At 48.9% G+C, this 14,843-nt stretch overlaps 1 protein-coding gene and 1 long non-coding RNA gene across 8 annotated transcripts in view; both read left to right on the plus strand.

The window, feature by feature from the left end:
- GALNT10 (polypeptide N-acetylgalactosaminyltransferase 10) overlaps positions 1-10,320 on the plus strand; it is a 220,333-nt gene extending 210,013 nt beyond the window's left edge. For 2 of the 7 annotated variants that reach the window (XM_081495997.1, XM_081495998.1), the window contains 3 exons: positions 957-1,073; positions 5,397-5,546; positions 6,303-10,320. In XM_081495997.1, the coding sequence (XP_081352123.1) occupies positions 957-1,073; positions 5,397-5,546; positions 6,303-6,461 (426 nt within the window). In that variant the 3' untranslated portion in view covers positions 6,462-10,320. Of the gene's footprint in view, positions 1-956; positions 2,052-3,859; positions 4,318-5,396; positions 5,559-6,302 lie in introns of those variants that run through there. The other 5 variants (XR_014055576.1, XR_014055575.1, XR_014055577.1 and 2 more) reach the window with 5 other exon arrangements.
- Positions 10,321-10,680: 360 nt separating this feature from the next.
- LOC145508737 (uncharacterized) lies at positions 10,681-13,528 on the plus strand. The gene is made up of 4 exons (XR_014055580.1): positions 10,681-10,935; positions 11,656-11,715; positions 11,840-12,049; positions 12,662-13,528. It is a non-coding gene; the product is annotated as an uncharacterized LOC145508737 (long non-coding RNA).
- The last annotated feature ends 1,315 nt before the right edge of the window (positions 13,529-14,843 follow it).

Consider the following 14,843-nt stretch of genomic DNA (forward strand, 5'->3'; position numbering starts at 1 on the left):
CAAGCAAGAGAATTACTGGGGCAGCGCAGAGAGAAGTGAGCAAGGAGGCAGAGAGAAGTGAGCAGGGAGGCGAGGAGAGCTGCCAAACCGGCCTGGCTGCCCTCTGGAAGAGGGGAGGAAAGGAAGAAGACTGGGGGGTGGGGGAGTGAGGCTTTGAGGAAGTCTGGCTGTGTTAATGAGCAGTCTTCAGGCGAATCACCTGCCAGAGGAGTCCACCTCCCTGGGGGATGGGCCTGCCTCTTTTGGGCACTGCTGGAGGTGCCCAGGGGAGCGCGGTGCAGCTCACAGCAGCGGGGCAGTGAGACTGCCTGCAGCTGGACACTGGAGCGGGCCTTTTCTCTGTGTCCCCCCCCACACCCTCTACCCCTCCATCACACGAGGAGCCATGTCTGTGAGGTTGGAGCTACATAACGTGACGGCACCTAGCACAGTGGCCTGCCTGCCGTCCATGCTGGCTGACCAGCGCATGCTGAGGCCCCCCGCACTCCCAGGATATCCTCCCCTGCCTTAGTGAGGCTCTGTTCCTCTTTGGAGCCTCCCATTCACCTGCCCCAAGGCCTGAGAGCAAAGACCCTACACCTTTTCTAAGGTGTTGTTCAAGGTATAGCCTCTACATCACCTGGAATGAGGGTAAAATTTGATCCCTGGACCTGCTGGGTCAAATTCTCTAGGAGAGGAGGCGGGAGTCCTGTTCACACCCGCTTCCCTCCAGGCCCCACCCCCACCCCACGACTCTATACACGCTAATTCAAAGCAAGGTTGAGTGGAGCTGCTCTGTGTTCCCTTATTAACAAGTTCTGTCCTGCCCACCAGTCCAGGACGAACTTCATTAGGAGAATTCAGAGCTCAGCCCACCGACATCCTCTACCTTGCCTCCCTCTTCACGCCCCAGCAGGGGCCCCACTGGGTATCTCCAAGCACCTCACTGTTCTTCCCTTTGCTTCTTTCTCATCCAGATCCGCAATGTGGGCACAGGGCTGTGCGCAGACACGAAGCACGGAGCCCTGGGCTCCCCACTGAGGCTAGAGAGCTGCGTCCGGGGCCGCGGGGAGGCTTCCTGGAACAACATGCAGGTAGGAGCTGCTCCTCGGAGTGGCTGCCGGGTTCCCTGTGCCGTCATAAGCCTGCAGTGCTCATGTGGTCAGGGCTGGCAGGGAGAGGCCCAGGCAATGATGTGGGACAGGTCAGCCCAAGGGACATGTTGTAAGAGCCTACTGGACACTTTGGAAAGAGGACTCCTGCACATCAGTCTGGACTGTTGGTTACAAGTGACAGACGCACTGCCCGAATGGCTGTCAACAGAAAGAGAGTTTCTGGCTCATGTCAGTGAAGTCTAGATGATGGCATCAGGGTCTCTCCATGGCCCCAGCTCTGCTTCCCTCTCTCTTGGCTTCATTCTTAGGCTGACTGTCTTCCCAAGTGGTGGCAGAGGTGACCACTAGCAGCTCTAGGCGCCAGCCACCCGGTGAAAAGGCATGTCCCTTCCAAGAGTTCCAGAAAAGCCCTGGGGCTCTCACATGCTGGGTTCCCTGAGCCAGCGATGATGGAGGTGTGACACAGTCCTCTTAGTAACCTGGGTCACGGGCCCCTCCTGGGGCCTAGGGTGTGGTTATCCTCACTCGAAAGATAGGGTGACACAGGAGAGAGGGTTTGTCCCCAAAGGATCTCCCAAAGGATAATAATCAGAAGAGTGAGGAGTGCGAGCCCACCATGTAGGACATAACTCTCACAGGAAACTGCACGTAGCTTCCCCTGGTCCCTTCCCAGGTTCACCCCATTGTTAACTCACACGGCATCCATTGAATCGAAGACACGTGGTTTATAGTCTCCCTGCTGTGGATTTTCTGGCATTTGGCAAGTGTACACTGATGTAAGCCTATAATGCGGGTCCTCTGTAAAAACAGAACTCAGGAGGGCTGCACACACTTGAGAATGCACAGCACTGCCTCCTGGCGGGCATGGTGCCCGCCTCTGGAATGTGTGATGCCCTCCCCCATCCTTTCTTGAAAACCATTATTAGATGTGGCTCTCACTGACTGAGGGCTTCCCAGGTGGCGCTAGTGGTAAAGAATCTGCCTGCCGATGCAGGAGATGCAAGAGACTCAGGTTTGATCCCTGGGTCAGGAAGATTCCCTGGAGGAGGGCTTGACAACCCGTTCCAGTATTCTTGCCTGGAGAATTCCATGGACAGAGGAGCCTGACGGGACAGTCCATGGGGTCGCAACGAGTCGGACACAACTGAGCAAGTATGCCCACATGCTCATCAGTTAATTCTTCTGAATTCTCCACAGCCCTGTATGGCTGCTCCTTGATCCTGGGGCTGCAAAAGAGACCAGGAGAAATACAGGGCCTGGACAGAACAGGCCTAGGGAGCTCAGCTTCAGAACAGCTCCCCTTGCAGTGGAGAGTCCACCTGAAGACAGGGGATTCGCTCAGACTAACTGCAAATTGTGCCTGGGGTGTGGGTATGCCGGCCTTCACCATGAGGTGGGGAGCGTGGCAGCCTAGTTGCCCCACTGGGATCTGTGTCCCATGGGGCCCACAGCCACTCTGAGGGATGAGCTCTAGTGAGCCCGAAAAGGAAGAAATGCAAGTCTGAGCTACAGCTCATGACCTGGAGGAGGCCTGGGAAGTCAACATTCAGGGAGCAGTAACTGGCTAACCCCACCACCACCACCACTGCAATGCCCACCTCTGGCCAAGATGGAATAACAGGGAGTGGATTTACCCTTCTACTGGAAGCATCCAAAGAAATGGACAAAATATGTGAAACAACTGTTTTCAGGAGAGCCGACATCAACCCTTGAAAGACAGTGAGTGACCCTTGAAAGACCAACAAGCATGATGGTTGTCCCGGCTTCCTTCCTTGAGAGAGTCCCCAGTCCACACGTCAGGGAGGGAGAACCCCGGGGGAGCCAGACACATGCCCTGAGTTGAGGAGGCAGCGCAGAGAGTGCAGGAGGTCAAGGTGGCTAGGATTCACAAAATGGAATCCTGGAGACTTGGAGAGACCTGGACACAGATAATGTCTGAGATTTACAGAGGGCCCCCCTGCATGTTCAGCAGAGTACTGAGGTGTGTGAGGAAACTCCTGGGGCTGGACAAAGAACCACCCGAGAGGATTCATATGGAAAAATGGATGGGACCTAGAATAGCCAAAAAAAATTTTCAAAAGAAATACAAAGTTAAAAGACTGATTTCAACATACATTGTTAAAGTGTCACTGATTAAAGCAGTGCCATATTGACATAAAGAGAGAATAGAGACAAAAAATAGATCCATGCATATTTGGACAGCACACTCTTATTAAAGATGTTCAAGGGAAATTCGGTGCAAAAGTATATTTTCAACAAGTAGTGCATATCCATGTGCAAAAGCATTTTTTTCAATAAATACCTTATATTACATATAAAAATTAACTCAAAATGGGTCATTGACTTAAACATAAAACCAAATCCAAAATACTTTAGAAGAAAACACAGGCAAAAGTGTTTGACCTTGGTAACCCAAGCAATGATTTCTGAGATACAACACCAAAAGAGAATTCATGAAACAAAAAAATTGATAGATTGGACTTCTTCAAAATGAGAAAATTCTGTTCTTAAAAGACACTGTTGAGAAAATAGGAAGACAAGCCATAGACTAAGAGAACGTGTTTACAAAGCATATATCTGATAACAACTTTAGATGTTTGTGAGTGAGTGAGAGTCATTCAGTCATGTCTGACTCTTTGCAACCCCATGGACTATACATTCCATGGAATTCTCCAGGCCAGAATACTGGAGTGGGTAGCTGGTCCCTTCTCCAGGAGATCTTCCCAACCCAGGGATAGAACCCAGGTCTCCCACATTGCAGGCAGATTCTTTACCAATTGAGCCACCAGGGAAATGTTTAGAGTATAAAATTTCTCAAAACTCAATAAGAAAATAAGCAATGCAATTTAAAAATGGGCAAAAGATGTGTAGAGATTTTAGTGAAGAAGTCATATTGGTCAGCAAAGAAGCACATCAAAAATGCTTAACTTCATAGTTATAAGAGAAATGGAAATTAAAATTATAACCTATTAGAAAGACCAACCATACCAAAGGTTGGCAAGGATGTAGATAATTGGAACCATACACTGCTAGTGGGAATGTGACTGGTACAACCACTTGGAAAACTGTTGGGCAGTTTCTTGGAAAGTTACACATTGATGTATCTTGTGATCCAGCCATCCCTCTTCAAGGGGTTTATGCAAGAGAGAAGAAATTATGTCCATGTCCATACAATGGCTTGTACACACGCGTTCATAGCAGCTCTATTTGAAATAACCAAAAACTAGAAACAACCCAGATGTTCAAGAACAGGTATATCGAGTACCATGCAGTGAATGAATACAGCTCGGCAATAACAAGGAATGAACTGTTGATAAATGTTGTTGTTATAATGTGATTAAATCCTAACAGAATTGTGTTGAGTGAAAGAAATCAGACCAAAAAAAAGAAAGGATCCATACTGTCTGATTCTTTTTATATAAAATTCTAGAAATTGTGAGCTACTCTTTTCGTAACAAACAGTTGCCTAGGGGCGTGGGGAGGGACAGAAGGAAGAGATCACAGAGGGCAGGAGGGTGCCTTTGGGGTGATGGATATGTTCACTACCTTGATGATGATGGTGATGGTGGTTTCACAGTTATAAGCTATGTCAAAATGTATCAAGCTGTGCACTTAAAACGTGTGCATTTTATCACATGCCAATTATTCAGTAAAGCTGCTGGGGAAAAAAAAAATGCTTATCAACCTATATAATATATGAACCTGGTTTGGATCTTAATTCAAACAGACTGACTCTGAAAAAAAATATGTAAGGCAATCTGAAAACATATGAACTTGAGGTATTTGAAGACATTGAGAACCTTGTGGTAGCTTTTCATTGTTATCAGGGCACTTACTGAAGTCATGACACCTGACTTGATATGATGTCCAGAATTTGCTTCAAAAAGAATGTGGGGATGGGGGATATGGGGCAGGGGCAGCTCTAACAAGATTTGCTGTGATTTAGTAATAGTTGAAGGTGGGGCGTTGAGACAGGTGTCATCAATATACTTTCTATATATAATATTTTTATTTAGCCCTAAATATCAAAATTATCATTTCAACATGTAATTGAAGGTATTTTTTCCTTTAAACACAGCTTTATATTTTGGGTAAGACTACCTTTTGCTTTAACCAATGAAAATCTAGCAGTTGTCAGTTGCTGTAAGTATAAAATAAACACTGAATTTTGGAGATGTAGATATTTTTATATCGGTGTACAATTTTCTGAACCCCTGTGTTTAAAATTTCCTGTAATTGCAAAAAAAGAGCATCCCCTAGCCTTGCTTTGCTGTCCACATCACAGCCTCCCCATGCATGCAGGTGTTCACCTTCACATGGAGAGAAGACATCCGGCCCGGCGACCCCCAGCACACCAAGAAGTTCTGCTTTGATGCCGTCTCCCACACCAGCCCCATCACCCTCTATGACTGCCACAGCATGAAGGGCAACCAGCTGTGGAAGTACCGCAAAGTAAGACAGGCTGTGGAGGAGGGTGGACGGGGGAGCCTGCTTGATTGGAAAAAAAAAAGTGCCTCCCCTGTTCTCCCCATAGCCCCCTCCTTCATGCATGTGTTACATAAACTTCCCTGACTCTCCTGTCATCAAGAGAAATCAGAAATCCAGCTTTAGAATTTTTTTTTCTATTATTTTTAATTTTTTTCAGCTTTAGAATCTTTTTTTTGTTTTTTGTTTGTTTGTTTGTTTGTTTTTTATTTTTATTTATTATTTGGCTATGCCAGGTCTGTGGCACATGGGATCTTCTGTCTTCCTTGTGGCATGCTGAATCTTCAGCTGTGGCATGTAAACTCATAGTTGAGGCATGTGGGATCTAGTTCCCTGAGCAAGGATCGAACCCAGGTCCCCTGCATTGAGAGCACAGACTCTCAGCCACTGGACCACCAGGGAAGTCCCAGCTTTAGAATCTTAAATGTTGGCACCTGAGTCTTTTTTTTTAACCACCTTGAGAGCAAATGAAATTTGACTGGAGATGGGCACTGATTAGGGTCCCAGCCCAGAAGTGGCATACATCAGTTTTGTCCTCATCCCAGCGGGCACCGCTCAGGCACGTGGCAAGGCCAGCTGCAGGGGAGGTGGGCAGTGTCCACTCTGTGGTGGGGAGGAGGGCCAGGCAGGCCTGCGAGTTCCCCCCCACCCCCTCGCTGTTACTGCTGCTGCTTGTGCTCATTTGCCCAGCGCGGCCCGGCTGACCACCTGCCTGTTTCACAGGACCAGACCCTCTACCACCCCGTCAGCGGCAGTTGCATGGACTGCAGTGAAAGTGACCACAGGATCTTCATGAACACCTGCAACCCCTCCTCTCCCACCCAGCAGTGGCTGTTTGAACACACCAACTCCACAGTCTTGGAAAAATTCAATAGCAACTGAGCCCTCACGTTCCTGCAGTGAGCCTGGTGGGATTCCCTCCAGCACTCCCTGCAGCCTCCCTCTCCAGAGGAAGGTGGGGCTCCCAGGGTCCCCCCATCCTGTACAAGGTGCTGGCCAGCCAGGTCAGGGCAGAGGGGGCTCTTGAAGCTGGGTGTCTGCCCAGCCCTGCAGGCCCCAAGTGGTGGAGGCATGGAGAACAGACCCCACAAGAGGCCCCACTCCAGAGCAGAGCCCGCTGCACCCCTGGCGGCGGCGTGGAAACCCAGGAGAGCCTTTTCACCCCATCACCACGTTCCCTTGAGCGGTACGTGGGAGGAATGCCAGGGTAGCCCTCGGCCACCCAAAACAGAGTCCTCCAAGCCTGCCTGACCTTCAGCTGGCTCATCCATGATGGTCCTTTAGTGAGAGAGAGAGGCAAGTTGTGACTGTAGGCGCCAAATTTAAGCAACAGTGCCATTCATCAGCAACAGAAGGGCAAGAGTCTTTCTCGGGGCCATTGGTTTCAGCCTTTTCATTTTGGCCCCAGCTTGGGATAACTGCAGTTACTCCCTGGCATCTGTTCTCTGTCGTGACCCAAGAAGATGCAGTTAGAAGCCATGCCTGGGGCCCTCCCAGTATTCAGTACTGACCGCCAGCCAACTGTCAGGCCTGGGGCAGAAGCGTGGTCCTCCTTTGCCACCGTGGACAGCCCAGGTGTCTCCCCTGGCTCTCGGGTACTCAAGATGCCCATTTCAGTGCTTTCCAGGCTTGAGGACAGTCCGGCCACCAGCTCTTTAGGACTGGGTTTCAGATGGCCTTGAGTCTGTGGCACCGGCATAGTAGAAGATCTCCAAACTAGAAATTCTGCTTAAATTTCCCCCATCAGCGCTTCCATCTCTCTCTCTCCCTTCCTCTCCCTCGGGCAACTGCCTGCCTCAACAGAAGAGCAGAGGTGTGACATGCTGGCCTCACGAAGTCCGGAGGCCTCCGAGGTGGACCGTGGGCAGGTTGCCTAGCCCCGACTCATTGTGGTTCTGGTTCTCGTATCAAATTCTAGAATTTTTAAAGAACTCTGTACTTGGGTCACAAACTAGAGTGCCACATAGGATTCTGGTATTCTAGCATCCAATATGGATTTCTGGAATGCTGTGATTGAAGGAGCCAGTCAACTGTAAAACCTTCAAGGAAGCCCCTAGCCTAGAAACAATCTGTGAAGTCCAAGGTTGGTGGTGTTGGGGGACGGGTGGGGGAACCCACATCCATCCGCTCATACCCGAGACCCGGGTGTGACACAGTCCTCAGCCCAGGCTGGAAGCTGTGCCACCCCCCACCATGGTCACGGCTGCAGTGGACACCCCAGTGTCCCACAAACAGATATGCACTCCACTCCATGACGGCCCTCTGTGTTTACCTTTTGCTTTGTTAATTATGTGTCAGACTCCCAGAGGGCTCCCAAACTAATAGGAAGTGTTTCTCTAACCAGCCTGCCACCCACTGATTCAGAAATGGAAATCGCAGTCTACAGCCTGTGGCTGCCGCCAGCTAGCCGAGGAAGTCCTTCAAATCGGTGTTCCAATTAGAGTCGAGCCTCTCGATTGTGTTATTTACCAGTGAAATAACTGTGACATAAATCTGGGAGCAGAGCCACGGATCTGCCTTTGAGATGCTGGCTGATCTCCTCAGTTATCTGGGGAGGGAAGTGAACTCTCCCAGCCACCACCACCCCGATGAAGTGTGCAGCGGGCAAAGCATCGCTTCCACCTTCTGCCTCAGCACAGGTCCCATTCTGGCCACCTGTCTGCAGGAGAGGAGGCCCTGTGCTTAGAAAGCTTGCTTGTCCATCCCTGGTGTCTTTTCCAAGTGAGTGCTATACCTTTTAGCAGTAACCCTCTTTAGGAAGGAGTCAAAAGATGCAGCCCCTTCCAGAATCTAGGAAAGCAAGAGTGTTGCAATTTGGGAGAATTGAGGTAGGATTCATCATCAGAAAGTAATGCAGCGATATTAAAATGAAAACTGTGCCTTTTAAAAAGAAAAACATGCAAACGTACAGCCAATCCCTAAACTTGAATCATTTCCTAGTGCCTTGCTAGATGTAAAGGGGCAGGGGTGGGGGTGGGGGTGGGGACATTTTTGGTGATGTGTGCAATCCCTGTTGGATGAGTGTGTGTTTCCTGATGTCTGATTTCAAGCAGGAGGCGTTGGGCCTAGAGCAGGATCTGAAACAGCCCCCCAAGGGCTAGAGGGCCAGGTGTTATTCCGTTCAACGTGAGTAACACCCTGAATTTAAAGGGCACCTGGATGGCTCTTTTAATCCATGGCCAAGGAGGGTCTCGGCCACCCCTGGGAGAGGGGCCTGTTTGGAAGCCACGTCTGCAGCCCCCATCCCACCCCCAGTGATAGATTTGCCATAAGTCCCACTCCAGCAGGTGACAGTGTTCTTGGCAAGACCAGGACACATGTGGAAAGCGGGAGCAGTGGCAAGCAGTCCTCATGTGTCCCCTTTTCTATCCTTTGCTTCTCCTTTTGAGGCTGGTTTTGCACCCTCAACAAGGGGTGGGCAGATCCTCTGAGCACTCTGACATTTGCAGTTGCTGAACCCACATCTGTGGGTGCCAAGACTTGACATAGCCTGTAATCAGGGAAGGAAGGAGAGAAGTCCATTCATTAACAGACCAACCAATCGCACATACTAGCCATTCATTGTTTTGTCTTCATTTTGGAAAACCACCTGTCTCAGGATCCATGAGACTGTGGAGGTGTTGGCAGCCAGGTGATGGGTGAGAATGTGGACCCCTTCTCCTCTAAAGCCTGCCTTCTGAGCATGAGGTCACAAAACAGGGTGTGGCTAGAAAGTATCACACTTGTGTGGCCCCCAGCAGCCTTTCCAAAGGGAGACTACAGGAACATTTCAGAATGCAAAGAGCATCTTCCCAGTAATTTCAAGGCCATTGAGGAAATGCTAAGTGTGCAGGCACGTGTGAGAAAAGCCATTCCACCTTGTGCTTCCAGCTAGAGCTTTCAACTTTTAAAACCATCCAGGAGCTATCAGTTCCCCATTTTTGGAAGAAATAACTCAGAATCAGAAGGGAGTACATCCACAGAAGAGATCTGATGGGGGATGCAACCTCAGGACCTGCAGAGAAAGAATGATTCTTTTTGGAGATGTAGAATATGGATTCCCAAAGTCCACATTATATCCACCTGTTGAATTTCTTTTTCTCTTTAAGAAATAGATGATGTCCTTGAAGATGGCTCCATATTTTTGTGTATGCATCTCTATATTTCTAATCTCTGAAGTTTCAAAGGAGCGGCAAGCACTTTACAGAAGTAACTCAGAAATCCGGACACCTTGCTTCAGAGATCCCTGGTTTGCACAGATTGGGTGATCTCTGTCATTCTTAGGAGCAATGCAACTTTGATTAAGTTTTCTGAGGATTTCTAAGTATGGGAGAAGGGCAAGGAGTGGGTCCTATCCTGGAATTCTTTTCTGCTTTCAACTGATGCTTTTTTTGAAAATTCAAGTAATACTTTAGTTCTAACTGGATCTTGTGCCAAAGCCCACTGTCACCTCTGGGGTGGGAGTTGCACCTACATTCCAAGTGACAAGGTCCTCTTAATGTTTGCGCCCAAAATGGCTTTGATTCAGCCGTGCCGGCCCACAGGACTGGGTTCCTGCTATGTTTCAGACTTGAAGGAGGATCCCAGAGGGATTACACGCAGGGAATATCCGAGAGGTCAGATGTGGGATTCCATAGAGAAAGCTCGAGACCACCAGCCTCTCATCTCCTGCCTGGAACAGTGAGCCTTTGTGAAGACCTGACTTACCATGTACAACTGTGATTGTGACTATTGTTGAGTAAACCTCCAGACTTTTCTCTAACGTGGTCTCTGGCTAATTCCTTGTCTGCACCTTTCTCCAGTCCTTCATTCCCTGTGTATTCATTGAGCACCCACCCACTCTGGCTCCGCTGGGTCCTGGATAAATTCCCCACAGCCATCATTCTAAGGAGGAGGGCAGACCACAGACAGCTCACCACGATGATTTCAGATGTGAACAGGGCCATGAAGGTTATAAAACAAGGTATTTTAGAGACTGGGGTGGGGATCAACATGAAGCAGGGTAGTCAGGGAATGACTCTGTGAGAGCTGAATGACAAGAAGAAGGGAGTATGAGCCAGAGGCAGTTTGGGGAGGAGCATTCTGGGCAAAGGGAATGGCCAGTGCAGAGACCCTGAGGCAGGAAGGAAGTTCCTATGTTGAAGGTGAGCTCACAGACTTAACCCAGGCAGCCCACAAAGGATCTTAGAGACTACACCCAAGAGTGGAGGATTTCAGTGACAACATGAAACAAGCTTAGCTCATTTCCTGCGCTCACCCATTAGCCACAAGTCCCTGCTTACCAAAGCATTATGACGGTTGGATTATCAAAGTTTTTGAGGGTTGGATTACATAATACCATGTGCTGGAAAGAACCCTGGCTGGCCCTGCTGTGAAGGTGAGATCTTATGCAAATCCTGCCCCCCAGCTACGTCCCAGTTTTACACAGTGAAGGAAGTTTTCCCATGGTGCTTCCAGCTCCACCTGTGTCTTGGTGTGGGGCTGCAGGAGACCATGAACAGAAGCTGCTCTGGTGCTGTCATTCAGCGCCCACTAGAGGGCACTGTGGACCGTGGCTTGGAGAAGGTTCCTTTTTTTTTTTTTTTTATAAATTTATTTATTTTAGTTGGGGGCTAATTACTTTACAATATTGTAATAGTTTTTGCCATACATTGACATGAATCAGCCATGGGTTTGGAGAAGGTTCCTTTACAGACCCAGGATCTGATTACGGGCCACTGTGCAGGTTTGGGCCCTGGAGCAAGAAAGTAGATACCGTCTTTCATAACTTGCATTTCTTGTTTGTTTGAAAATCTTTTATAAACACCCATAAATTATAAATGTTTTAATGGTGTCTTTAAAGAATTTACTAGGAAATAAAGTGGGGGCTTCCGTGGTAGCTCAGACAGTAATAAACCACCTGCCTGCAATGCCCAAGAACCAGGTTCGATCCCTGGGTCACCAAGATTCCCTGGAGAAGGGGATGGCAACCGACTCCAGTATTCTCACCTGGAGAATTTCACAGACAGAGAAGCCTAGTCGGCTACAGTCCATGGGATCACAGAGTCGGACACGACTGAGCGACTAACACTTTCACTACACTTTTTTTTTTCAAAAGGAGAGAACATTCCAGGTGTAGGGGCAACCTGGCCAAACACCCTGTGTAGGATCGTGACAGGTATGAAGGTCTGTGAGGCCGGACCAGAGTGGGAGAGAGAGGAGACGAGGAGGGGGCAAACCAAGCCAGCCCCTCTTGGGGCCCTGTGGGCCATGTTACAGGATCTCTGATCTTGATTTCAAAGGCAGCAGGAACCATTAAAGGTTTGGGGCAGAGAGAGCGTAAACTGTGCCCTTGAACTGAAGTCTAGAGCCAGGAATGAGTTGCTGAAGGTGCTGGGCACGTACCAGGACCTGGAACCTGCAGTGACAAATCCTGGGCAGCTGGCCCTCACGTGTCTCATCCATTTCAGCTCCTCGTCCTCCCAGCCCTACATGCGAGCAGAGAATCCAAGGTAAGTAGAGCACGTAGCCACACACACGTGGGAGCTCCTTTGTGTTGTTGCATGCTTACTGGGAAACAGATCCAGAGAATGTGGCAATATGCTCAAAGGTTTGCATCCTTTTTTCTCTCCTTGTGTGATTGGGGTTGGGGCTTTGGGGCCTGGCACTTAGTAAAGGTTCAATAAGTACTTGACAAATGGACGAATGGATGAATAGTCTAGTTTCAAATTACACTCACAGCCCACAGACCCTAGAGTGAGTTCTCCTGTCTGTTATATGCTGTGTGTCCTGAGTAAGTCCCTTCTCCCTGGGCCTCAGGTTCTCCTTACAGGCATGAGAAGAAGGGGAGCAAGTTAAATAAAGGTCAGCCCAGAACCTACTAGTCGTCTTAGATCTTGCATCTCATATTTTGCAATGGCCCAGATCTTGTTAGGGATTTATTTTCCAAGTTCACCTAGGAAGTGGGGTCCCCTCCCCATTCTCTTATTGGTGTCTCCCACCCTCAGGTTTCTGGGCTTCTGGTGGAGTGGGTCCAGGAGTCAGCCTTCAGAGCTGGCTTCCTGCAGCTGCTCACAGTTCTGCCAATCTCTGGCCTCAGGCAGCTGCCTCCTCTTTTGTTCCAGGCTTAGCATACCTGGCTTCCTGGATGGTGCTCAGGGCAGTCTGCAGCTCTTTGCCTTCAAGTCTGACTTGGTTTGGGGCTGGCATAGTGACAGCCCTGGGCGCACTTCATACCCACTCTCACAACAGAATGCCACAGAAACAAAGGAACACGGTGAGCCCTCAGAAAAAGCAGGTTTCTTAGCAACTTTTGCAGCCTTTGTTGATGAGCTCCTTGGAACTGAAGCAGCGTCTGATCTCCTGCCAGCTCCTGCCTGGGGATGGGGAGAAGGGGATGGCAGGTCTGCCTTTGCTGGAGCTGGGAGCTCAGCTCCCCCACCATTGGCCTGTCAGTCAGCCCGGGAAGCAGAGACCTAAATGCCAAATTCGTCCAGGTTCTAAGAAAAGTCCTCGCCATGGTTTCTACACAGCTGCAGAATTCAGCCAGCAAACATGTACTGAAACATATTCTGTGGGCTTATGGTGGCCCATGGTCTGTGCCCAGAGTAGTAAATCCCAGCTCTGTCCTTGGCCCGGGAAAGACAAGAGGTGAATAAGGGACCACCTGCAACCTCTCACATCTCTTGATAAGAACAAACGAGGACCCAGGCAAGTGAGGGAAAAAATTACTTGACTGCACTGTCTACATGTTGCAGCTTCCACTAGGATCTTAGTTCCCTGACCAGGAATCGAACCTGCACCCCCTGGACTGAAAGAGTGGAGTCTTAAACCACTGGACCACTAGGGAAAGTCCCCTTGCTACAATTTTGTGGTCACTTGTGAACATGTGCATGTGTAGAGTGGTGAAAGATTGGAGTCGCCCAACATGCATGTCCCCAACTGAGGTCAATTCAGCTCTCACACCATAAACAGTCCTTCTTGCCATCTTACTCTGTGCCGCACTTCTTACATTTTTGCGCTTTTGTGGGTGGTTTTGGTTTTAAGATGCCCTGCAAGCATAGTGCTGAAGTGCTTGCAGCAGATGGACCAGTGGGGTCTAGAGATGGAAAAGCCTTGGCCTGAGTGGGCACCGAAGCCCTGTTAGGAGGTGTACAAGCCCTCCGTACATGTTTCAGTACATCTTTGTTGATTGAATTCTGCAACTTACATGGTTTACTACAGGCCTGTAGAATAAAACCCAAACTTCTTAGCCAGGCCCCAGAGCTCCTTTGGAGCTGGCCCTTGGCCACTTCTCCATCACCTCCCAGCAGGGCTCAGGCGCCCACAGAGGCCAAGGCTTTCCCATCTCCAGACACCACTGGTCCCTCTGCTTGGAATGTTCTCCACCTGCTCGGCAGCTTCTTTTCCCCCTTTGAGCCTCAGCTCAGTTATCACCTCGCTCAAGAGGCCTCTCTATTGAGAAGAGACACACACACCATTCACTCTTTCTCAGCACCTCTGTAGCTCCCCTTCTCTTGCTTATCCTAACAACACAGTCCATTCCCATGATGCACAGTAGCTTTGTTCAATGAAGTTGCTGCGTTTGCCAAATGAGTGAATACAGAACTATCACTCCCAGGGGAAGCACAGGGTTAGGTTCCTCCAGCCTCTGGTCACCACACTGTCATCAATCCATCAATACATAACCTTGTTTTGTGTGCATTTCTGTTTAAAGACACCTCATTTCATATAGATCATTAATTCATTCACGTTGAACTCACAGCCAACAACAACACTATAACTCATGCTGCACTGAAACTTATCTAACATATATCTTTTCTCCATCAGACACAACCCAGCCTTCTGTGCTTAGGAACACGAGATAGCACCTCAGCACTATGCTTACAGGACATCTAAAAACCAAAATCACCAACAAAAGCACAAAAATGTAAAAAATGTGGCACAGAATAATGGCAAGAAGGACTCTTGTTTACAGTGTGAGAGCTCAATTGACCACAGCTGGGAACATGCATGCTGGGCAACTCCAATTTTTCACCACTCTACACATGAACATGTCCATAAGTGACCTCAAAACTGCAGCAAGGGGACTTTCCCTAGCAGTCCAGTGGTTAAGACTCCACACTTGCAATGCAGGGGGCGCAGGTTCCATCCCTGGTCAGGGAACTAAGATCCCACATGCCTCAGGGCACAGCCAAATTAATTAATTAACTAATTAATTAAAGTAGCCTTTAAAACATGCCCCAAGTATCAGTTTTGAGCTTATATTTTAGTAAGTAGAAGAATCTGCAAACAAGAAATTAGTGA

This window comes from Giraffa tippelskirchi, chromosome 6 (genome assembly GCF_054371585.1).
Source record: "Giraffa tippelskirchi isolate mGirTip1 chromosome 6, T2T-mGirTip1v1.2.pri, whole genome shotgun sequence".
Classification (NCBI taxonomy): Eukaryota; Metazoa; Chordata; class Mammalia; order Artiodactyla; family Giraffidae; genus Giraffa; species Giraffa tippelskirchi.